The sequence below is a fragment of the Rhineura floridana genome, chromosome 5 (genome assembly GCF_030035675.1).
Source record: "Rhineura floridana isolate rRhiFlo1 chromosome 5, rRhiFlo1.hap2, whole genome shotgun sequence".
Lineage (NCBI taxonomy): Eukaryota > Metazoa > Chordata > Lepidosauria > Squamata > Rhineuridae > Rhineura > Rhineura floridana.
The window spans coordinates 174,173,139-174,199,236 of record NC_084484.1 but is presented as its reverse complement, the minus strand read 5'-3'; the positions used below and the strand labels follow the sequence as shown (position 1 = coordinate 174,199,236).

Genomic DNA, 26,098 nt, shown 5'->3' with positions numbered 1-26,098 from the left:
TTTCACACTATGTACAAGCTAGCTCCGGACTTCTAGTGAAATATGGTGCAAATTTCCATGATAAATGATACCAGAAATAATCACCAAGGCTTGGAACTCAGAAAACCGTGGGAGTTTTCTGCTAGCTGCAGCCGATCATGTGTCAGGCATCCCAGTATGCAGTGCATTCCCGCCCTTTAGTTGCACGGGGTTTTTTTTGCCTGACTAAAATTGTATCGGTATTCCAGCATCAGCGCAGATAGCAGCAGCATTTCCCACACACACCCCTGTGTTGATACAACTAAAATAATTTTAAAAGTCAGATTCTAAAGGGAGAGGGCTTGCATGGCGACGGGACGAGATCTTAGACCTTTTACACAGTGGGGAACAGTGTGCATGTGTATAATGTGTGAGGGACGAAAAGAAGCCGTGTGACAGTAGCGCAAAATGCCAGTATATTGGCTGAAAAAGCTGCTGTTCCTTAACGCGAAAGGTACTGCAGTGTGAAAGGAATTTTAGAAATTGGGACAGAAGCGCTACCTTTTAAATCTGTCAAACTAACGCAATCAGCCCCATGTCTGAAAGCAGCCTAGCATGGAATAACACTCTCCACTTCCACTGAGGTAAAACGTGTGTATCACTGAGATGATGTTGTCAGCTGTAGAAAAATCATGGTTGAGTGTATCAGTGGCTGGGGATGAACCATAATGGATCTCCAGATCCCCAGCAATGATATTTTTTTTAAGAGGACATTTTTAGCATTTGTAGAACTGGAGATATGAGTCAAAATGGACAGACACTATTCCGTCCCTCTCTTTGTGAGAAACTAGCTTGTTCCCCCCCCCGTTCAGTGTTTTATTGCCCCCTCCTGGAAAAATTCCTGCAAATGGCCACTGTTGAGCTCCAAAAGACAATAAACTCAGATGCTTATGGAGGGAAAACACAGACCATTCAGGGCCCCCTTCATACATTCACCAAGCTATGAGGGAGTGCCTCTTCTGTGGTGCTATCCTATGTGGCTGTTATGTGTTTGTGTGAATATGGCAATCCGGTAGGCAGGCTTGTTGTGTGGGCCTTTGTGTCCCGACTGGTGTTGTGGTGTGGGTGTGTGCATGCAAGCTGAATGCGTGGAGGGAGCCTTGTTGTGTTACACTTTTGGTAGCTAAGGCTGTGTACACACCATATATTTAAAGCACAAAGAATCTTGGGAACTGTGGTTATTTGTTGTACACCGCCCTGAGAGCTTTGCTATGGGCGGTATAAAAATTGAACTAAATAAAATAAAAATAAAAAATAATAAAGAGCTACAGTTCTCAGCACCCATAATAAACTATACATCCCAGGATTCCTTGGAGGTATGTGTGTGTGACAGTGCGTTGAATGTATGGTGTGTACGCAGCCTGAGGCTGCATCACATGGCCTTGACTGACAGTCTTTAGCAAGTAAATGATGGTAGATAAATGGTGACTCAAGTGGGAATAACTGAGTTCATGGAGGCAAAATTATTTCAGATGAATTGCACTCTACATTTTGAGCACCCCAATCATAGTGACAGACTGAGCATAGCTCTGCTGCGAACTCAATTACATACAGTCATCACAAACAGCTGGAAATAGCTTCTTCCTTTTCATATTAAATGTCAGAGATGCTGTGTGTTTATTCTTGTAATTTACATTCCAATTCAAGCATAGCACTTAAGAGATTTTGAATTAAGGCAATCACTTGATGAAGCAAAAATCTCCTTGAACAGGTCAGCTGGACTTGACAAAAGGATTTTGTTGTCCACAGGCTGGCATTTGCAGAAAATTACTGACTATCTGAAGCACTGGTAACATTCAGAATCATTCATCACCTCAGTAACACTGATATTTGGTCTAGTGAGATGCAATTTAGTTTAGAGGATGATTGCACTGTGATTATAATTCATCACAGGTTAATTTTTGTATTGTGTTAAAAACAGATTATAGCTCATGTTCCCCTTTTAGAAAAGTGTTGCAAATTCATCTGAGGGCAAGTGAATGCTCTTTCTTCTGTAACTTGAATAGCTCTTCTATAACTTGAATAGCTCTTCTAATTTACACAGCCAGAAACCTGTAATCCTCATAGGACCCAATCCAAATGGGGAAAATGCATGCACAAAATGTGGAGCCAAGTTTCCCAGTCTGCAACTCCAGCACTAGAATGGGAGCTGCAGGGAGAGTTGGCAGGATCTTCCATCATCTGCTGTGCTCTCTGCAGACTTGTTATTACAGTCAGTGTTCTGTTTTTAAGAGTGGTTTAACAATGAACCCCTCTTCCCAGGGAACTCTGGGAACTGGAAGTCTGTAAGGGAAATAGTGGTCTCCTAACAGCTCTCAGCACCCTTCAGAAACTACAGATTCAAGGATTCTTTGGGGGAAGCCATGACTCTTTAAAGTGGTGTAATACTGCTTTACTTGTTTAGTGCAGATGGGGCCTTAGTCAGAAAAAAGGATTGCAAACACACACTTTTGCTATCACTGCTCGTCCTGGTAAACCCACCTGTCACTGAAATCTTTCCAACTTTCTCATTTATTTTCTCACCTCCTGTTCTCCCTGCCCATTTTTCCCGTGTGAAAAACCTGTTCCAAAAACATCTGCTCAGATTTAGAAACTGCTACATTTTCTTTTGGTTTTGCTAACATGAAATTGTGTCTGACACAGACCTCAAGACACGGAACGATATTGGTTCATATTTTTCCCCCAATGGAACTGCCTACTCAGTGAAGTTACTCTTGCTTTTTAGGACTTTCAGGGACAGGATACCAATGAATAGCATCAGTTGCTAGGGGGCAACAGGAGAGGGAGGGCTACTGCCTTTACACCCTGCTTCTGGGCTTCCCGGAGGCATCTGATTGGCTACAGTTAAAAATAGAATGCTGGACTAGATGGACCTTTGGGCTGATTAAGCAGGGCTCATTATGACACACAGCCTTGATAATAAACCTCTGGATGAGTGGCTGGAGATAAGGGGTAGTATCCAATGCTAGTCTTACTCAGAGTAGACCCACTGAAATTAACAGAAATGACAAACTTAGGTTCACTAATTTCAATGACTCACTCTAAGTAGGACATAGTTGACTATAACCTATTGAGTGCTACTTGACAGAGACTCCTGAATCAGGCACTAGCCCTGGTGGAATTTTGGCGTGTACTTCTACTCCCATTGAATCCAAACACTATGATACTTTGGGTGTTGCATTGTGCTTAGTATAAGGAACAACAAACTTTTAAAAAAATGTAGCCTCTGAGGTTAAAATTTCGTTGTTGTATCTGATATCCTGCACAATAGATGTTAATATTATAATAGACTTGCAATGAAGGCCACAAAATATGACCACCCTGATGCCAAATTATGTTTCTGTCTTAACATTGAGGCTACAGCTGAAGGGCAGAGGGACTGTTAGTGCAGAGCAGAAAGTGGCTGCCTCTATTTGCTGAAGCTATTATAGATGAGGACAGGAGGATCCTTCCATTCAGAATGAGGCAGCCGAGTGATCTTGCTTTTTGTAAGTGGCAACAATTTTTAGGAGTGGGTGGAAAAGCAATTTAAGTAAGGGTAATACGTCCCAACATATTTGCTCCTCCATATGAAACATAAATAAACCCCAGATTGTAGAAAGCTAGTACATCAAGGAGAAAAGTTCTCAGTTAGATATGCTACTTTTCTATGTCAAGAGAGGTGGCTTAAAAAAATGGAGGCATTCAAATGTACACTCCCCCAATAGGATGACCAAATGCAAAGGAAGGCAGGGCTTCTGTACCTTCAATAACTGCAGAAGATAGTCACAAAGTGTAGTCTGCCTGCTAATTTTTCCTCCTTTATATAATTATTGAAAGTGCAGGAGCCCTGTCCTCATTTGCATCTGGCTATTCTATCTCCATATCTAAAGTGGTACAGTCACAGCAGGGTTGTCACCATGTGATTATTGTGAATGTGTAAACCAGTTCTTAAATTTACAGTCTCTTATTTTTAAGTGTAAGGAACCTCCTCACAGATAAAAAAGATGTCTCTGTCTAGGGTTGCCAATTGGACTTAACCCCCTTTCCCCCCTCCCAAAAAAACCAGCTCCTGTGTCTATGTTCACATGCACACTATCTATTTAAAACACTCAGTTAACAGTTATGGCTTTCCCCCAAAGAATCATGGGAACTGTAGTTTGTTAATGGTGCAGGGAATTGTGGTTCTGTGAGGAGTCTCCTAACAACTCTTAACACTACAGTTCCCAGGATTCTTTGGGTGGGTGGGTGGAAATCATACTGTTAAAGTGGTATAAGAGTGCTTTAACTGTATGGTGTGGATGCAAGCAAAGGTTTGAAATGCAGAAATCACTCACTGAAGCTTTTCACAGCATGGGGCTAAACCTAACACCTACTCACTGCTGCAGCTCAAGTGGCTTTTAGAGAGGCAGCTACAGAAGATGGTTAAAAAGTTGGCAATCAGAGCGCTGCCTTAACTTCATTTTCTCAACTTGGAAAAACTTCGTTTTTTCATTAGCTCTATGGTACAAATCCTATGAGCTGCTTTTTTTCGGCCATTGAAAGGAAACGTAGGTGTTACATCTGGTACAATGGTTTCTCTCTATCTAAGCTACGTTTTGCGTTACTATGACACATCTATTTCTTTTTATACAGAAATTAGTAAAGGCCAGCCTTAATGGTATTGTCTAAAGAACACTGTTCACAAATATTATGAGGGCTTCAGACGTTTTGACTGCTATTTCCATAGCACTGACAAACTATAGGACGTGGGCTCCACATGGCATGTCTGCTAGGAATGGATGAATCTGCTAGTTTTGGTTTTTTTCTGTTTCTGATTTTTCCAGTCTTTAGTTCACCCCATTTCCACATCCATTTGCAATTTTTTAAAAAAACAATTCAATGTGAAAATTCATATGCATTTTTGTTTGCAATTTTGCCTAATCCACATATTTTTGAAAGGAATTTTCTATAATACATTTTATACATTAATATGTTTACTAACATTAGCATTTTATGTGTACTTCTCCCATAATAAATATGCATTTTTTTTTTGTTAGAGAACCATATTGCAAAATTTGGAGAAGTGCAAATTTTGGAGCACAGCTGTGTTTGGGTTATTGTATTGGAAGTCAAAATTAGTTAGGCTCATGTTAAAATGCAAACCTAACAAACTTCTCCTTCATCCTTAATGACTACCCCGAGGGGATGTAAATAGAAGGGATTCTAGGGCTGCAATATGCAGCTGATATACAAGACTTGGCCCAGAACTCTCATTCATTTACGATAACATTGCACTATATAAACCGAACAGAGTGAATACTGATGATCAGGAAGTTGAGTAGTGGAAATTTTATTGTGTTTATTGAAAGTAAGGAGGGATGAAAATTTGGCTGGAATCAAATTTAGCACTAGACTCCCCGGTAGTTTGCATGTTCGCTATCGCTGAGGACTGAACCTAAATGCTACAAATTTCCATGGCTTTTCCTAACATGGGATGTTTGTGTCTTTGCTTTGCTAAATGAAACTGAACAGCCTACTCTATGCAAAATGGTAAAAGCAGAAGATAGCGGAAAACAAACACAAATGGAACTACCTGCCAGTTTGATAGAATCCGACTGAACTAGCACCAAGAAGTGAATCTCAGCCCTAACTGAAAGCTCCATCTACAACCCTGCTGCAGTGTACAGTGGTATGTGTGTGTTAGAGGAAGTACTGGCTTCCCTCATTAACTGTGGCAGACTGCAGACATACCTGTGGTCAAAAGACTGCACAACCGAACTGACATGCAACAACCTTCTTACTTGCTAGGACTGGTGGAAACAGTTGCAGAACCCCTGGCAAGGTGCTGGCTGAGAACTGCTGCAACAGCTCCAATTCACACCAGCAGTGCCAGTGGTTGCTATGTGGTGGTTGGGTTGGCTGGGGGGGGGGAAATTTAGTTCAGTTCACATTTGAACTCAATGCTACTTCCTGAAACAATATGCAAACTGAAATGCAGCTACCCTTTATGTTCCCTGAATTTTACAATGCAGTTCTCCAACCAGTGTGTACAAAAATGTGTATATTAGGGGAAGGAGTGCATAAAAATGCACATCTAGGCAAAAATAATGTACAAAAATACATTCTACTATGCTTGCAAAATTATGTATATTAGGCAAAATTGCATATACAAATGTGTATATTAGGAGAAACACTAAAATGCTGGTGGATTTTTGTGTGAAACCCCCCCCCCCAATCACAAACTGATTTGGAAATGTGGAGATCTGGGCTTGTTGTTGTTATGTGCCTTCAGGATAACCTGAATGAAGCCAAAACTGACAGATTCCTCCATCCTTAGTTGTGGGGTCTCTCAGCCCCAGTTAAAGTGGGGTTTTCTGGAGCTCAGCTCCTTGCGTTAGCCCTGGGAATGGTGGGGGTGGGAGGTTATGGCAGTGTAGTGGGGGATGGTGTCCTTAGTGTAGAATGTTTTCCATAAAGTTGCGGTGAGTGCTTAGAGAAGGAAGACAATAGGATGAAACCGTTGAGCTCTTTCCTACGGGGTTGGACTTGATGGCCTTATAGGCCTCTTCCAATTCTCCTATTCTGTGATTCTAAGCATGGCCCTCTATCCCTTTGCTTGGAAGCACAAATGGCTCCTGTTCACTTTGTGCTATTTCTGGCTCAGATCTGTTTGTATATATTTTTTAAGAAAGTAAAGATGGGTGCCTGCTCATCCCTCCATCTATAGCTAAGGAATCTACAAACTTGAAGACATGTTGATTTCCAAGGTGGTAGAAACATGAGCATTTTAAGGGTCAGAGTCTCTTTAAAAAAAATGTAAGAGGAACATTAAATATTTTGAGTCTGCATGGCTTCCTGTGGCCACTGGTATTTATCTATGATGAAGGACTCGTAGTCAGGGCTGTAAATGAGGGATTTAACAAAGGCTTCTTTGTCTTCCGGCTCTGGATACCAGGAGGCCAAGTTGTGTTTGTAGGCGTAGTCAACAACCTAAAAGCGAGAGCAAGAGGAGAGAAGGCAGTGAGTAGAGCAGCTTTCTCCAACCCGGTGCCCTCCAGATCTTTTGGTACGAAAAATATGGAGGGCACCAGGATAAAGAAGGCTGGGAGAGATCATTGGGTTTGGATGAGCTCCAAATCCCCACTCAGAGGCTGAGTAGGAACTGCAATGGCTGAAGTAGGGCTTCAGTGCAATGCAACAGGGTCTTTCTTCTCTGTCAGGACTTACAGAAGGCATATAAAGTTTTGCTAACTGCTCAGGTATACACAGACTGAGCTTAATTTTACAAAGGCCACCAAATCAAGAATTATCTATCTACAGGCATACCCCGCTTTAACATTCACAATGGGACCGGAGAGTATACTTTAAGCGAAAATAAACTTTTAAATGAAGCAATTGTTTTCACTTGTACTGCACGCAATCACCACTAGATGGCAGCGGCATCATGCCAATAAAGTGTACGTTATTGCGACGTGCACGGACGTTAAGCAGGGTATGGGGACGTATGGAGCATGTACATTATAGCGAGGCGACGTTAAGTGAAGCGACGTTAAGTGGGGTATGCCAGTATCTATCTATCTATCTATCTATCTATCTATCTATCTATCTATCTATCTATCTATCTATCTATCTATCTATCTATCTATCTAATATCTATCTATCTATCTATCTATCTATCTATCTATCTATCTATCTAAATTTATGTCTACTTTTTAAAATTAAGCAGTACATAAATTGTGTGTGTGTGTATACTGTGGAGGCTGGTGGCTCCAATGTCAGTGGAGTTTTAAAACTTGGGGTTTTATTCTGAACTTTCAAGGAGCTGTCCAACATGCTTCCACTTCGGATGAAAACCTGGAAGTGGATTCACTGCCCCACTGACATTTGAGCCACCAACCTCTGCTGTGTGTATATTCACGAATGCACACACAACCCCCTACACATTTATTTATTTATTTATTTATTTATTTATTTATTTCTCTTTACATATTGATCTCCTGCTCTGCCCACGGATCTCCCTCTCTGAGATCTGCAAAATCCGATGGCCCTTGGGATACCATATGTTACTAACTTATGACACCCTAAGTAACTGGAATGCAGAATATGACATGTTCTGAGCACAGGACCTGCTTCATAAGGGAGTGGCAGAGATCACCCCCAAGTGAATGACGGCTGAGACAAAAACATGTTAAAAAACTAACTATTTTTATGTTTTGGCCCAAGAGATGGAGAATTGGCTCAGGAAGACAGCCAACATCAAGCCAAATCAGAATCTGCCATCTGCAGGGTTATGCACAGATCGTGATACTCATTGTGGAATTCATGGAAATTATCTTTAAAAGGTATACTTTGCAAAGTTGTGTTTCTCCCTCCTTGCCAGAGAGGTGGAAAATATACCTCTCTGTGTATTCAGGCAAAACGCAACTCAATACCTTACATCAGGAGCGGGGAACCTTTGGCCCTCCAGATGCTGCTCACTACAACTCCCATCATCCCTGGCCACTGGCCATGGTTGCTGGGGCTGATGGGAGTTGTAGTTCATAAGAACATAAGAACATAAGAAGAGCCTGCTGGATCAGGCCAGTGGCCCATCTAGTCCAGCATCCTGTTCTCACAGTGGCCAACCAGGTGCCTGGGGGAAGCCCGCAAGCAGGACCCGAGTGCAAGAACACTCTCCCCTCCTGAGGCTTCCGGCAACTGGTTTTCAGAAGCATGCTGCCTCTGACTAGGGTGGCAGAGCACAGCCATCATGGCTAGTAGCCATTGATAGCCCTGTCCTCCATGAATTTGTCTAATCTTTTAAAGCCGTCCAAGCTGGTGGCCCTTACTGCATCTTGTGGGAGCAAATTCCATAGTTTAACTATGCGCTGAGTAAAGAAGTACTTCCTTTTGTCTGTCCTGAATCTTCCAACATTCAGCTTCTTTGAATGTCCACGAGTTCTAGTATTATGAGAGGGAGAAGAACTTTTCTCTATCCACTTTCTCAATGCCATGCATAATTTTATACACTTCTATCATGTCTCCTCTGACCCGCCTTTTCTCTAAACTAAAAAGCCCCAAATGCTGCAACCTTTCCTCGTAAGGGAGTCGCTCCATCCCCTTGATCATTCTGGTTGCCCTCTTCTGAACCTTTTCCAACTCTATAATATCCTTTTTGAGATGAGGCGACCAGAACTGTACACAGTATTCCAAATGCGGCCGCACCACAGATTTATACAATGGCATTATGATATCGGCTGTTTTATTTTCAATACCTTTCCTAATTATCGCTAGCATGGAATTTGCCTTTTTCACAGCTGCCGCACACTGGGTCGACATTTTCATGGTGCTGTCCACTACAACCCCGAGGTCTCTCTCCTGGTCGGTCACCGCCAGTTCAGACCCCATGAGCGTATATGTGAAATTAAGATTTTTTGCTCCAATATGCATAATTTTACACTTGTTTATATTGAATTGCATTTGCCATTTTTCTGCCCATTCACTCAGTTTGGAGAGGTCTTTTTGGAGCTCTTTGCAATCCCTTTTTGTTTTAACAACCCTGAACAATTTAGTGTCATCAGCAAACTTGGCCACTTCACTGCTCACTCCTAATTCTAGGTCATTAATGAACAAATTGAAAAGTACAGGTCCCAATACCGATCCTTGAGGGACTCCACTTTCTACAGCCCTCCATTGGGAGAACTGTCCGTTTATTCCTACTCTCTCCTTTCTGCTTCTTAACCAATTTCTTATCCACAAGAGGACCTCTCCTCTTATTCCATGACTGCTAAGCTTCCTCAGAAGCCTTTGGTGAGGTACCTTGTCAAACGCTTTTTGAAAGTCTAAGTACACTATGTCCACTGGATCACCTCTATCTATATGCTTGTTGACACTCTCAAAGAATTCTAATAGGTTACTGAGACAGGACTTTCCCTTGCAGAAGCCATGCTGGCTCTGCTTCAGCAAGGCTTGTTCTTCTATGTGCTTAGTTAATCTAGCTTTAATAATACTTTCTACCAGTTTTCCAGGGACAGAAGTTAAGCTAACTGGCCTGTAATTTCCGGGATCCCCTCTGGATCCCTTTTTGAAGATTGGCGTTACATTTGCCACTTTCCAGTCCTCAGGCACGGAGGAGGACCCAAGGGACAAGTTACATATTTTAGTGAGCAGATCAGCAATTTCACCTTTGAGTTCTTTGAGAACTCTCGGGTGGATGCCATCCGGGCCCGGTAATTTGTCAGTTTTTATATTGTCCATTAAGCTTAGAACTTCCTCTCTCGTTACCACTATTTGTCTCAGTTCCTCAGAATCCCTTCCTGCAAATGTTAGTTCAGGTTCAGGGATCTGCCCTATATCTTCCACTGTGAAGACAGATGCAAAGAATTCATTTAGCTTCTCTGCAATCTCCTTATCATTCTTTAGTACACCTTTGACTCCCTTATCATCCAAGGGTCCAATTGTCTCCCTAGATGGTCTCCTGCTTTGAATGTATTTATAGAATTTTTTGTTGTTGGTTTTTATGTTCTTAGCAATGTGCTCCTCAAATTCTTTTTTAGCATCCCTTATTACCTTCTTGCATTTCTTTTGCCAGAGTTTGTGTTCTTTTTTATTTTCTTCATTTGGACAAGACTTCCATTTTTTGAAGGAAGACTTTTTGCCTCTAAGAGCTTCCTTGACTTTGCTCGTTAACCATGCTGGCATCTTCTTGGCCCTGGCGGTACCTTTTCTGGTCTGCGGTATGCACTCCAGTTGAGCTTCTAATATAGTGTTTTTAAACAACTTCCAAGCATTTTCAGCAGCATCTGGAGGGCCAAAGGTTCCCCACTCCTGCCCTACAAGTTGGCTTGCTTGGAGAATCATGGACAAGAATAGTCTTGGGGCAGCTATGGGGAACTAGGGAGAAAAAGGGGGCAGGGGGCTAACACTTTGCTGCGTTTCAAATGCAAACACAGTTCACTGCCCAGACTCCCTCCGGGTTGCAGAGACTAGAAAGTGTCACAAATAAAGACATAAAACAGTTGTAACCTGTCTTTAAACCATGGTAACCCACTCTGGGATCTAAATAATAATATGCACAGGATCCATCTCCCCGGCATGAGGAGGGGGACTGACAACGAGCTCAATGGAGCTCTCTTCCTTCCTCCTTCACTGGTTCTTTTATAACCTTTCTTTCTTACATGGAGCTCAAGGTGGTATACATGGTTCTACCCTTCCCAATGTTCCCTCACAACAACCCTGTGGGGGGTTGGCTTGGCTGAGAGGCAGCGACTGGCCCAAGGTCACCTAGTGAGTTTCAAGGGTGAGTGGGGATTTGAACCCTGGTCTCCCAGGTCCTAGCTCTAAGCACTACACCGCACTGGCTGGACACGTGCATTGTAGTCAGCTGGCCAGTTTTGGGTATTGGGTGCCCATGCACACCTACTTTATCCATACTTATCTAACTGGATTGTTGCTCCTGTAGGGCTACGCCCACAACTGCTCTGCAGGGAAAGAATAGGATCTCATTGAGCCCTAAGCAGACCCCCTCTTTTGGCTGCAACTATGTCCAGCACGGACTGGGCACTGGCGGTGACAATTATGCACTTTATATTTATCAGGTCACCCTCACTTGGTATTTCAGCACCATTTTGGAGAGCAAGGGAGACAGGAGTATAACCAGATTGTTTTTGATAGGAGGACTTTGAATGTCTCATTGCCAAAACAAAAAGGCTACAATTCTTACTTTCACAGCAATTTTGAAGGAGACGTCTCGAATGGAGCTCAGAGGTGGATACAATCTTCCTTCAGCAAGATTCTCTTCAGTAACTTCTTCTGCAATTGACTAGAAAGGAGGAAAGGAGATCGCTTCATGTTGGGCTATGGTTTTCAACAGGGTCAAGAACACTGTGCATCTGGTAGCACTCAGCAGAAAGATTCAGCAGGAAAAATGTGAAGACCTTCTCAATGCAAGCTCTTTGTAGGAAGCTATCTTAAACTATTATTCCGTCCAGCCCATTATTGCCTATTTCAGCCTTCTCCAACATGGTGCCCTCCAGATGTTTTGGCTATAACTGGTCCCAGTCTATGGTCTGAAGGCACATGAGACCAGCACTCTGCTGAAGCTAAGCAGGGTCAGGTCTAGTCAGTGTCTGGATGGGAGACCGCCTGGGAACCATATGTAAGCCGCCTTGGGTTTCTATCACGAAAAGAAAGGCGGGGTATAAATGTAATCAATAATAATAATAACAGTAATAAACTCCCATGCATCCTATGGCCAACAGTAAGGGATGATGGGAGTTGAGGTCCAAAACATATGGAAGGTACCACGTTGAGGAAGGCAAGCCTTTTTGGGGGGGCTGGCAGCAGTTCTCTCCAATGTCCCAAGCAGAGTTTTTTCCTATCACTTGCAACCTCATCTTTTTAACTGGAGTTGCCTGGGATTGAACTTGGGCTCTGCTGCATGAAAAGGATCTGCTCTACCCCTGTGCTAGGGTCAGCATTGGCCCAGCTTAACTAACTTCGTACAGCTTTATATATATATATCTATAGGAGCCAGGGCAGCAAACATGTAAGTGGTAAAACATCAAAAAACAATTCCAATACACATGCAGACTGGGATAAGGTGTCTACTTAAAAGGCTTGCTGAAAGAGGAAGGTCTTCAGTAGGCGTCAAACAGACAATACAGATGGCACCTAGCTAATATTTAAGGGGAGGGAATTCTAAAGTGTAGGCACCATCACAATACAGGCCCTCTCCTACAGAGCTCAGTGATCAATTGGATATATAACGGCTGAGATAATCTTTTGGGTATCCTGGTCCCAAGCTGTATAGGTCTTTATACAGCAGAACCAGCAACTAAAGGTTGCAGGTGTTCTGGGAAGGACTTCCAAATATAACAGGCAATAACGGACAACGGGTACCGTCCTTAAAAATGTTAATTCACCATAATTGCGGAAGGATAAAAAAAGGTCCCAAACCTCTGCTGTGGTGAGAAAGATGTCATCAGAGATGTGCCGGACTCCGCAGGCGATAACTCCTAGAGCAACTCCTGGGAAAACATAAGCGTTGTTTCCTTGGCCTGGGAAGAAGGTCTGTCCGCTTGGCAAGGTCACTTTTGGGAACGGACTCCCACTTGCAAATATACCTCGGCCCTGTGAACAGAGCAAGAAAGATTTGTGCTGCTCAATATAACAGCCACCCTCCAGTTTGCAAGCACTCCACGCAGCTTGAATGGAAATGGAAAATAAACAGAAGCCTCTTGTGAACAGCATCTGCGTAGCGCACAGTTAAACGATGGGATTCGCTCCCACAGGAGGCAGGGATGGCCACCAACTTGGAAGGCTTTAAAATATTAGACAAATTCGTGGAGGATAAGGCTATCAATGGCTACTAGCCGTGATGGCTATGTTCTGCCTCCACAGTCGGAGGCAGTTATGCTTCTGTTGCTGGGTACCAGTTGCTGAGGGGAGAGTGCTCTTGTGCTCAGGTCCTGCTTGTGGGCTTCCCATGCACATCTGGCTGGCCACTGTGAGAAGAGGATGCCGGACTAGATGGGCTACTGGCCTGATCCATAAAAATACACGTTTTTATGTAGCATCATTTATTTATTCATTTAATATATTTATTTAAAGTATTTTTACCCTGCTCTTCTACTGAAAAGGATCCCAGAGCAAAATCAATAATAAGATTTACCATCTAAAAGACATGACACACAAAGAAAAAAGAGTGGGTTAGGAGGAGGAAAAAAAGCAAGATTCGGGCACCCATTCTGCGCTAAAGTTACTGTAACGATTAAAATGATAAGGAGACATATTGAGAAGCAGCAACAAGGACCGCCTTACCTCTGTTAAGCGGTAACACTGTTCTGCCGTGCACTCTGCTTTGCTCGTGGGGTTGCTCAGGGCAAACACGATTGGCCTCTCATTGGATGTCCCCATGTCCTTCAAAACTTTATCTGTGAAAGCTCCTGCAATAGCAGCCACACCTACAACAGGTAAAGAAATAACAAGAGAAAGAACAAGTAAACAAACAAAACCATAAGAAAATAAAGTCCATACCTGGCTTGGAAGGAAACATGTAAATCATCATCTCTTAAATCTGATCTACCTAACAGGGTTGTTGCACGGCCAAGGTATTGCTTTGAGCTCCTTGGATAATGGGAGGATACAAATATATACACAGCAGCAAGCATGTAGTCAGCCTAAATGTTGGGGGGCACTAAAAAAGTAGGGGGGCATAATTTGTTTTGTAATAAAAATATGCGGAGTGGAAAACTTTAGGTGGGGCAGGCCCCTTAGTTCCCCTGGCTATGGGTCTGCATAACAGTAGTCTAAATTGCAGGTGGGTAGGGGGAAGCCTACCTGCTAGTTCTCAGCCCCAGAATGTAACAACCCCACGTTCCAAGATTACATCGCGTAGTATTTTATTTATTCCAGACATCAGTTGCCTGAAAACAATAGTCCTTTGGATGTTGTTGTTATGTGCCTTCAAGTCAATTACGACTTATGGCGATGCTATGAATCAGCGGCCTCCAAAAGCATCTGTTATAAACCACCCTATTCAGATCTTGTAAGTTCAGGTCTGTGCCTTGCTTTATGGAATCAATCCATCTTTTGTTTGGCCTTCCTCTTTTTCTACTCCCTTCTGTTTTTCCCAGCATTACTGTCTTTTCTAGTGAATCATGTCTTCTCATGATGTGTCCAAAGTATGATAACCTCAGCTTCAGCATTTTAGCTTCTAATGATAGTTCTGGTTTAATTTGTTCTGACACTCAATTATTTGTTTTTTTTGCAGTCCATGGTATGCACAAAGCTCTCCTCCAACACCACATTTCAAATGAGTTGATTTTTCTCTTATCCGCTGTTTTCACTGTTCAGCTTTCACATCCACACATAGAGATCGGGAATACCATGTCTAAATAAAAGATATGGGCCCTGCAGTCCCATGACTTTTTGAAGGGTGTCCCAGGGGCAATGGAGTTTAGTAGGCCTGGTCCATGAGGGCGACTGGAGCGCTGCCCCACCAACCTCAGTCTGCCCCCACTTGTCTGCCTCCTTATTTGCAACCAGTCCCAGGGGGTGGCGCTGGCCATCAGCCTCCTCCTTAATCTCAGTGTTGCCTTTGTAGAACTGAGCAGGGAGAAGGATGGAGACTAGAATGAGTTGGCTCTGCCTGTTCTTGGCTCTGGCTCCACCTACTGTTGGTCTCTCTGCCTTCTGCCCTATCGCTCCCCAAAAGCACCAGCCGCCACTGGCCAGGGCTCATAGGATGAATTGGATCACCCTTCCTGAGGGCAGAGAGTGAGAGCTCTGAGCTCAGAGAGGGAGACGCAGTGTTGGATCACCACCCTCCCTGCTGCTTCGCAAGTCCCAGCCCCACCAATGTCAGAGGTCTGATGTCATCAGGGATGAAATGCAGGTATGCTGGGACCAGGAGGAGTAAGGGAAGGCATGGATCCTAATCACCCAGCACTTCCCCAGACCAGGCAGGAAATTATACCAGCTCAGGAACTGGGGTACTTTAATTACTTTGATTTTTATTCCCACTGCGAACAGTGGGAAAGTCCGGAAAAGGATGGAACAGGGCAAGAGTGCTCCTCTGCCCTAACACCTGCTCAGCCAACAAGAGACTAGAAGGGCATGGGAAAGGGGCTCCCCACCTTTCTGTGGCCCGGGTTATATCTGGAAATCTAAGAAGCTGTCCTCAGCACCGCAAGATACTCATTCGCATGAAAAACTAGCGTTGTTCAGAACTCACCCCAACCCTGCAAAATCAGGCAAAACACCTACATTCCCCCAAAACAAAGAACAAAAAAAGAGAAGAAACACCTCCTCCTAACCTCTCCCAAGTCAATTTCCCCCTCATTTAAAAATAATTTAAAAAATTGGTAGAGACAGGAGGCCTTGGCCAGCACCCAGGGGGTTGCCTGAAGGTGCTGGGGTGCCCACAGGCCTCATAATTTATTTATTTATTAATTATTTGATTTATGTCCTACCCTTCCTCCCAGCAGGAGCCCGGGGCGGCAAACAAAAGCACTAAAACACTTTAAAACATCATAAAAAAGACTTTAAAATACATTAAAACAAAGACATCTTTAAAAACATTTTTTTAAAAAGCTTTGAAGACTTCTTTTAAAAAAAGGTTAAAAACATATTGTTTTTTAATAAAAGATTTAAGAACATTAAAAAGGAATTCCAACACAGACACAGACTGCGATAAGATCTCAACTTAAAAGGCTTGTTGAAAGAGGAAGGTCTTCAGTAGGCGCCAGAAAGTTAACAGAGATGGTGCCTGTCTAATATTTAAGGGGAGAGAATTCCAAAGGGTCGGTGCCACTACAGTAAAGGTCCATTTCCTGTGTTGTACAGAATGGACCTCCTGATAAGATGGTATCTGCAGGAGGCCCTCACCTACAGAGCGCAGTGATTGACTGGGTATATAAGGGGTAAGACGGTCTTCCAATGGAGATCCCAGGAACAGGGTAAGGTGGACAAACTGCCCCTCACAAAAGCCTTAAGACTGCAGTCTAAAAATCACGATTCCACTAAAACAAGAAACAATAAAGCCGCAATACAAAAGGAGAAGGGCAATCATTCCAAAAGCAAACTGGGAGCCTAAAAGTTACCGATAACAGCTGTTGGTTTCACTGTCTGCACCACTTCCTCCAAGGTCTTCACAGTGGGATGGTCATGAGCAAACATCTCCTTCTCGTGGTTCAGATGACTCCTGCCCTGCGAGTCAAACAAAGCACAAGCAAAAGGCCATGGTGGGTAGCAGAAAGGATGAAGCAGTCAGTTTTTCCTAGCACCACAGATGTGCTGAGATTATGCCATCAAGTACATATGACTCATCCTTGGTGGGTGCCCCACAAACTGTGGAAAAGCCTCTTTCTTCAGGAGACTTTCCAAGGCTGAACATCAATCTGAAAAGGCTGCAAGATGGTCATTTGCTGTGCTGACTTTAGATGACCATTACAAAGAAGGGAGATGGGGTCACTTAAAATTCAACATGCCATTTTTCTTTTAAGCAGATACTTCATTCCATTTTATTGCTTGTTTAAAAAAAAAAGTTTTGCTAACCACCCCAAACCTTTGGATTTGGGAAAGAAAAGGAGTTAAGAAATTTAAATAAATAATATATACCTATGCTCAAAGGCTTTTAGGAACTGGACTCAGTTTTCAAAAGAATCGGAGGGTGAAAATGGACAGTATTCTAAAGACAGCCACAGTGAGTTCCCTGCCTACAGTGTGAACCCACCTTTGTAACTTGTGTTACAGACATACACAAACCAGCATGCTGGATTGTCAGGTTATATTGGTGCATGTGTGTGTATTGGTTATGCTGATGTCATAAATGCTAGCCAATAGGTGCTCATCATACATGGCTTCTTTCATTTCTGCACCAAACTATTCTATACATTTGCAAAGCAGCTTTTTTTTTGCCTCCAGAGCTTGCCCCAGGATAGAGAATATAGATTCATTGTTAATTTAACTCACTTTGTTACTAATTTAGCAGTCCACTGGTTTCAACAGAAAATATACATCTTGAAAGGAACAGCACTATTAAACCACTTCCACCATTCTCAGAGATTTACCTCTGTCTTCTCTAGAACAACTGTTTTAACCTCTGATGTTTAATTTATGCCTTGAACTTTGTATACTGTATGTTTTTATTTTGTGGCTTGCTTTAGGACTCAGATGTGGTGAAAAGTGGAGTATATTTAAAAAAAAAACAAATTAAAAAATTAAATAAATGATGGGCAAAGCACTGGACAAAACCTGAGACCGATATCTGTGGATGTACCTTGACAATGAGTCCTTTAGAGTCCACCATCCAGATTTTTTTGATAGCTTCTTCCCTTGAAATCCCTTCCTTCTCTAGGGCCATAACAATCAGGTGAGCTATGCCCATTGCAGCCTAAAAAAAAATCAGACAGACAACCAATCATTTCCTTTGTGGAAGGACCGAAGGAACTGCTTTACACTGAAACAGACCATCCAGCACAGTACTGTCTATTCCAGTTTTCTCCCAGCCTGGTGCCCTCCAGAGATGGTTGGACTACAACTCCCATCAGCTCCAGCCAGCACAGCCAATGGTCAGGAATGATGGGAGTTGTAGTCCAAAAAGTATGGCATGCACTAGATTGAGGGAACATCGGCCTGCTCTGACTGGCAATAGCTCTGCACTATCTTGGATTTATTGTTGTTATATGCCTACAATTATGACTTATGGCGACCCTATGAACCTTTTGACTGTATTCATAGGGTTTTCGTGGTAAGAGGTATTCAGAGGTGGTTTACCATTGCCTTCCTCTAAGCCTACAGCACCCAGTATTCCCAGGTGGTCTCCCATCCAAGTACTAACCAGGCCTGACCCTGCTTAGCTTCCGAGATCAGATGAGATTGGGCAGGTTCAGGGTAGTATGGCTGTAGACTGTCTTGGATACTGGAGGCTTATAACTGGAGATTCCAAGGACTGAACCATGAACTTTGAATAGAAGCAAAGCATGGACTCTCCACTCCACTACATTGCTTCAGAAAAGAAAAATATACCTTCTCCTTTTTTCCAAAATCAGGCAATTTTGGTAGGTTGGACATCAGGCTGAGGAAGGGGTTTGTGGATTCAGCTGCAAGGTGGAACTCTGGAAGGGTAGTAGATGCTGAGGAAGAAGAGGACCCAACATCCAAACTGAGCTGGCCACTCTTGTTGACAACCTAACTGTGCATCTCCCAGAGATCAAGAGCTGCTTAAAAAGGGGAGAGAACTTTACTTGCAAAAGGATCTGGGTCCACTCCCTGACATCTCCAGTGAAAAAGAATCTTGGGTGGCGAGGCTGGGGAAAGACTGTATCTGCCTGAAACTTTGGAGAGCCATGGATGGCTTGTGTTCTCCTAGGAGGACTAGAAGAATCCTTCAGTATAAGGCATCTCCAGATGTTCAAGTCTTTGCCTTGATGCCACCATTGTCTGTTTCCAGATTTCTACCTTCAATAGTAGTTGTTAAAAAAAGCAAATGCTGCACTAACAGAAGTGTAGTGTTCAGATCACAAAAAGTGACAGCCTTGCTTTAATCTTCGCTGGTCACATTGCATCTGCAGTACTCTGCCCAGATCTGGGTGCTACATTTTATGAAGGATGCTGACAAATTGAAGCATTTCCAGAGGAGGGCAGTTAGGATGCTTAGAGGGTCTGTAAACCAAGGCTGCATACACACCATATGTCATGAACCGCTGCTGCCGGTTCAGTCCCAGGACTCAATTTCCCAAACCCAGAACAATTGATCCTGGCAAGGCACAACCTGTGCCTCCCTTACCAGGGCTGAGTAAACCAACAACAACCCTGCAAGGTAGGCTGCCACCACCCTTTATTCTGGTCACCCACTATGGGCCAAGGGGAAACCCAATGTGCCAGAAATAGATTTGCCAAGGATTCCAACAGACAAGAGCCAGACTACACTCCTTGTCTTAGAGCCTTAGGCAAAATATCCAAATATAAGGTAGTTCATGGTTAATTGGCCAAGGAACTAGATTCAGAGCCAAATCCCCTCCTGCAATGAACACACACTGGTAAAAAAGAAGTAGCTTTATTAAATAAAATGTAAGTGCACAATTACCCCTGAGGGCTAGGTAAAATACAGAGAGTTATAGACACAAACAAAATAACAAAACTGTAAAATAAAACTAATAAAAAGTATAGCCTAGTCTATACTTGCAAAAAGGTAAACAGCAAAATAACTTCATGGTTCCACATCTCCCCAGATGTATAGCCTAGATAGAAGGTGGAACCCCACACAGGTAGCATCTTTGGTTCTTTTAGGGATTTGCCACAAATGTAGGCTCCCAAGTATTAAACACAAGGTTCATTCTGGACCACCTCCTTCACAGCTGTGAAAACTCATTCTGTGAGGCCACCCTGCAAGGATCACAGCTCAGAACTATCCCTGCCTCCTAACTTTGCTTTTTTTAAAAATAGATATATATTCTGCTCAATGATTTGAAAATGAAAAAAAAAAAACCCTTGTCTTTGTCTGGACTTTCCTCAAAGTAACATGAGTCCTACCTCTCCAGCTCCTTGGAAGACAAACTTGTGGTTGGAAAGCCTGTTCTTTGTGATCCTTAAGGCTGCAAAGATTCCAGCTACTGCAACAGAGGCAGTTCCTGCAAAAAATAATTTTAAAAAAAATCCAGAGAAACATATAGTTGTTGGGAATGTTCCAGGGAACAAAGAGACAACATGACAGGCAAAGGAACCTGCCTGGGCTTTAAGATCAGCAGCAGAGGCTCTTGTCATACTACATGAGATCAGATGGACAGGACTTTTTTGGTGGTGACTTCAAAAGTATGGAGCTCTGACAGAGATCTGCCACACCCTTTTTCATCTGCTTTGAGATGATCAGTGAAGGTCATTTTTGTTCCAAGGTAAGTTTTTGAAAGGTAAGTTCTGAAGTTGTAAAAGCTATTTATTCACTTTTAAGCATCTATTGCTGCCTGTTTTAAATGTGTTGATTGTTTTAACGGCCAATTTTGTATTTTGAGATTTTATTTTTTATTTTGTAATGTCTTTTTATCTTCTACTTGTAAGCTGTTTTCGATGCTTTTTTTTTTTTTTAAGAAAAGTGGTGTAAAAGTAATTGAAGATGAACTGAACTGGTATCTTTCCTTGGACAAATCACAGCGAGCAGACTTCCATATTGGCTGGCAGGCTGCATTCAGCTTGTGTGTGTGTCACCAGGCCCTCCCTTAGCATGTGCGGGCCCGGGGCAAAAGCATAGTTGCCCCCCCCACATTCTTTCTCTCTATATATATCCTTTCCTCCAGGCAGCAGCGGAGGCTTTGTATTTCGGCTGCTAGGAGCTTGCGGCTGCGGCTCCCTTTTTTGCAGCCTTCATTGGCGGCAGTGGCGGCTTTGTATTTTTCGGCTGCAGCTCCCTTTTTTGCAGACTTTCTGGTAGACTCAATTAGCATTTCTCGCTGCGAGGTTTTCTCCTTCCCGGCTTGCTACCACAGCCGTCAGAAGACCGCCGCTGCACCTCTTCCTCCCGGCTCGTTTCTACGCTCCCCCTCAGCTCACTACTGTGGCTGTGAGGAGGACGTGGTGGCTGCTTTTATATGCAGATCGCCAAGCGTGGGGCCCCCCCAAAGCGCAGGGCCCGGGGCAATTGCCCCGCTTCCCGGTGCCTAGGGGCGGCTCTGTGTGTCACATATGGGGCAGATCTGTCAATTACACTTTCTCAGTATCTCATTTTTCCAAGTGTTTAATTCATTTCTCTACATTTCCAAAGAAATGTACAAATTTTAATTCACACTGAAATTCAGCAGCATTTTAGTGCAAATTTCTCCTAAAGTAGATTTTTGCATGCAGTTTTGATGACCATACACATTTTTGCAAGCAATTTCCCCTAACGTAATGCATTCTTTGCATGCTGTCTTCACTAACATATGCAATTTGATGCCCACTTTCCTCTTAATATATGTAATTTTGAAGACATTGTTTGGTTGGAGAACTGCATTGCAAAATTTGGAGACCTGTGAATTTCAAAGGATAATTGTGTTCTGGTTCACGTATTGGTTCAAAAAGTGCAGATTAGGAAGTTTGCCATTGAAATGCAAACAAAATTGAATCCCCCCCCTATGCCTAGGTCTGATCTTGAAGGAAAGAGATGGGTGGAAAGATCCATGGGAAGGGTTTCCAAAATAATTTTTCATCACCATGATGCAAGAACTGTGCTGGGATACATAGCTATCTTGGGAATGCAGATTAACCACCGAAAAGTAAAGTATAAAATATAAAGAAATGAGCAACAAAAACATTTGTAGGAGGACTAATGATTGCTCCTCCTGCCTCTGCTTCATCAGTACTGGCTTGTTAATTCATTACGAGCGTTCACAGTGGATGTTTCGAAAAGATATCCAATCAGTTGCTCGTCATGCTGGGACTTGTCACTGGCCAGCTGTATATGTTTAAAAACCTACCACCTCATAGCAAGATCTCCCATTTGCTCCAGACAGCATAATCCACGACCAGAGATTATGGGAGGTACCATGTTGGCTACCCCTGTGCTAGCTTGTCTGTTTGTTCCTACATAGAAGAAGGTGGCTTGTGCATTGGGTAGGTTCTTTATGAAATGAATATGTTCAGGACTGAGTATTGATGAAAACAAAAGAGCATAAGAACAGCCTTGCTGGAGCAGACCAAAGACTTATCTTATGCAGCATTCTGTTCCCACAGGCAGGGCCAGCCCCAGGCATGCCAGGGCCCTTGGGCATCAGCTTCCCCCGGGCCCTGGTGTGTGTGTGTGTGTGCATGTGCATGCACGCGTGCGCCCCCCCTACCTGTCGCCTGTCTTTTAGCATTGCCATTAACCAAGATGGCAGCCATGGTTTCCCTAAGGGGATGAAGCCTCCGCCACCATCTTGGTTGATGGCATGCGTGCATGCTACGCGAGCGCATCTCTGCCATCAACCAAGATGGCAGCAGGGGCTTCAGCACCTTAGGGACACCTCAGCCGCCATCTTCATTAAGGGCAATGCTAAAAGACAGGAGACAGGTAGGTAGAGCAAGGGAATGGCAGGCAGGTGGAAGCTCCTGCCCTGCAATCCGTGGCTACTGTCGTGAATCGCAGAAGGTGAGCGGAGGGGCCCCTGTAGCTCCAGGGGCCCTCGGGCCAGTGCCCCACGTGGCCGCCCTTTAGAACCGGCCCTGCCCACAGTGGCCAACCAGATGCCTCTAGGAAGCCATGAGCAGGCCAGGAGTGCAATAGCACTCTTCTGCTCCTGTTCCCCACTGATTGGCATTTAGCTTTTCAGATCACATTTTAGGAGAAATTTATCCAACTGGCTTTTAAAATGAACACAGATTTTTCTTTAGTTTTCTTTTTCTCGTTCATGCCTGTCTCAATCAGCCCCAGACAGAAAACTACAATAGTTCAGGAGGGGAGGGATTACAATGTTATCTTAGGCAGGCCAGCCAGTCTAAGCAACACAAAAACTCAGCAGGAGCTACTGATCTCCTTTTAAGTGTTAGGAAACTTTACATCAAAAGGCATTGTATTTAACAAGTAATCACAGCAGGTGCTTTGCCCACAGTGTGAGCCCAGCTTTGCCATTTGCAAAGTTTTGCAAGTTAAAACATTAATATGCCACCTTTCATCGTATTATTTCAGTGCAATGTGGAAGGTGCTGCCATCTCACTAAAAATGTTACATAAGAACATAAGAAGAGCCTTGCTGGATCAGGCCAATGGCCCATCTAGGCCAGCATCATCTTCTCACAATGGTCAAAGTGATGCCTATGGGAAGCCTGCAAGCAGGATGTGAGCACAAGAGCACTCTCCAGTTTCCAGCCACTGGTATTCAGCAGCATACTGTCTGTGTTTGCTTTTATCCAAGTCTTTAGCCAGGAGCTGGTGCCCTTGTTCCTCTGCAGCCATCTGAATGCCATTTCTCTGTTTTTATCCTGTAGCATCCAGTATGGTGGGTCAGAGACACCCTGGGTGGGAAAGGGGTGAGGGTGAAGTCTATGTAGACATGCCAACAGTGCATCTATGCCAGCCTTTCCCAACTAGTGGGCCACCAGATGTTGTTGGATCACAATTCCCATCTTTCCTGACCATTGGCAATGCTGGCTGAGGCTGATGGGAGTTGTGGTCCAACAACACCTGGTGGCCCACTAGTTGGGAAAGCCTGATCTATGGAGTCCCAACCAGCCCTAGCTCTATCCAGGTAAGCTGCAAATATGGTGCATCTATGCAGTCCCAACCAGCCCTAGTCCAGGTAAGCTGCAGTGACACCTGTGGGGGGTGACTCTGCCTCACCACACCAGCCACTATTGCTTTTATCTCTATATACATAAAAATGTAAGAAATCATCTCACTGCAGTGCACTTTGCCACAGACAGGTGGCGCTGTGAACTACAGTGTGGCTGCTGCCACACAGGCAATTAAACTGAAAAGATGGCCCAGCAGGAGAAGAAGCTGGGGAAGGAGAAAGGCCGCCAGGAGTAGTGGCTGTATCAGGCTGGCTGCCTGCTGCTTCTCAGCACCTTCCCCCTTCTCGAGCCGCTCCTCTTACCAGACCACCTCCTCATTCTAACTGGCTGGGCAGCAGTGGCAAGGCGTCCGCATGACCGACTGACTGCGGAGCATGAATGGGTGTGAAGCGGGCTGGCGTGAGGCGAGCGAGGCAGCCATGTGTCAACTCCTGGGGGCACTGGGAGTTTTGGTGAGAAGGTTAACAGGGGTTGCCTTTCCTGGGGTTAGGTGGTGGGCTTGGAGTGGAGAGCGCACAGAGGCAGTCGCCCCTAGTCAGTCATATCATTTTAGCCAGTTGGGTAAATAATATAAAAGTAGTAGTGTGGAAATGTGGCAAACTGAACTTAATACTGGAAAAATGAGAAGCCAAAATGGACAGATTTGTTGTTCCCTGCCCTCAGTGTCCTAGCCATGGATGTCCTAAAGCAGGGCTGGGGAACCTGTGGCCTTCTGAGGCTGGACTACAACTCCCATCATCCCTGACCTTTGGCCATGCTGGCTGAGGCTGATGGGAGTTGGAGTTCAGCAACACGTGAAGGACCAAAAGTTCCTCACCCCTGCCCTAAAGTTTAAATAACTAAATAGACTGGAGGAGAAGGGTAGGAAGAGCTCATATCTGTGGGAATGGTTTCCATTTTTGCTCCTCTTGTCACTAGATCAAGGACAGGAAACATGCAGCCCTACAGATGCCGTTGGACTACACCTCCCATTGGCCCCAGCCAGCATGGCTAATGGTCAGGGATGATGGGAGTTGTAGTCCAAAAACATCTGGAGGGCCACAGGTTCCCTGTTTCTGCACTATACATTTAAAGCAGTAGCATACCGCTTTAAACAGTCATGGAGTTCCCCAAAGAATCGTGGGAAGTCTAGTTTTCTAAGCATGCTGAGAGTTGTCTATTCCCCTGACAGAGCTACAGCCCCTAGAGTTCCCTGAGAAGAGGTACTTCTCTATTGAGAGAGTTTAGGTATGTAGCCAAAAAATAGTCAGCAGTGGAGGCCGGTCCATTGGGGCAAATGGGGCACTGCCCGAACAGCCTCGCTCTGCTCTCGGCGAGCCCCCCACCTGCCCACAGTCTTACTTACAACCAATTAAGGGGCGGCCCTGGCTGCCAGCTTCCTCCTCCTTAGTTTCAGTGCTGCCCTTGCAGAACTCAGCAGGGAGGAAGATGGGGACAAACTCAGAATTCAGGGAATTGTGACATTGAGATGTAAATTGTATTGTTTTCATTGATGTATTTTTATGCTTGTGTTTATTTTTCTTTGTAAGCCGCCTTGAGGGCCTTTGGCCAAAAGGCGGTGTATAAATAACAACAACAACAACAACAACAGCAACAACAACAACAATAATAATTAATAATAAGTTGGCTCTGCCTCTCATTGGCTCTGGCTCTGCCTACTGTTGGGCTCCCTGCCTTCCGCCCCACCAGTCCCTATGTACAGCAGCCACCACTGATAGCAATATGTCTGCTTTTGACTGGACTGTGAACAGACGCTTGAATAGTTTCCACATAGGATGGCGATGGCATAACATCGTTTTAAAAAACTTTTTTTTTTTAAAAAAGGGATTCTTTGCTTGCTGAATGTTTGCACATAATCACGGTTTCCCAAAGGTTATCAGTCCACCGCTGCTTAGAAGACTGGTTGGTAGATCAGTCTTTGCTGCTTTATATCTTTTTTAAGAAAAGGTCTTTATGCAAGAATCCATTTTTGTGTTCTTAAAAATGTTTTTTAAAAATTAAAGGCTGTCTACAAAAAAAAATTCTAATTGTCTCAGAACTGTTCTGCTCCGTTCTGTCCTCCAGGGGGAGCTACGGATTAATCGTTCGCCTTCCTCTGAGCTGTGAGTTGAATATACAACTAGACTGACACCTTGCCAAAGAAACTCTGGGTGTTTTTGAAAACACGTTCTCATAAAGATGAAGAAGTGGTGGGGGGTGAAGAATAGATGGCAGTATATGACTCAGCCTGTCCTGTGATGTGGTTTTAAGAAGCCCATATCCCTGTGAGACAAGGCGTGTTGTTACTCATAATCCCACACGCTAATTTCAGATAGGATGATAAGACTTTGGTGTAAATGACAAGAGCCAGTAATAAGCTTTCCCCCTTAAAATGTGTTTCTAATCCTTCATCATCT

At 43.9% G+C, this 26,098-nt stretch overlaps 1 protein-coding gene and 1 non-coding gene across 4 annotated transcripts in view; both read right to left on the bottom strand.

The window, feature by feature from the left end:
• Positions 1–5,313: 5,313 nt before the first annotated feature.
• ME3 (malic enzyme 3) overlaps positions 5,314–26,098 on the bottom strand; it is a 148,178-nt gene continuing 127,393 nt past the window's right edge. For all 3 annotated transcript variants that reach the window (XM_061628895.1, XM_061628896.1, XM_061628897.1), the window contains 7 exons: positions 19,996–20,093; positions 17,741–17,854; positions 16,563–16,668; positions 13,780–13,922; positions 12,916–13,089; positions 11,681–11,779; positions 5,314–6,969 (listed from right to left, as the gene is read on the bottom strand). In XM_061628895.1, the coding sequence (XP_061484879.1) occupies positions 6,808–6,969; positions 11,681–11,779; positions 12,916–13,089; positions 13,780–13,922; positions 16,563–16,668; positions 17,741–17,854; positions 19,996–20,093 (896 nt within the window). In that variant the 3' untranslated portion in view covers positions 5,314–6,807. The remainder of the gene's footprint in view (positions 6,970–11,680; positions 11,780–12,915; positions 13,090–13,779; positions 13,923–16,562; positions 16,669–17,740; positions 17,855–19,995; positions 20,094–26,098) is intronic.
• Positions 18,253–18,371, bottom strand: LOC133386362 (5S ribosomal RNA). The gene has a single exon (XR_009763109.1). It is a non-coding gene; the product is annotated as a 5S ribosomal RNA (ribosomal RNA).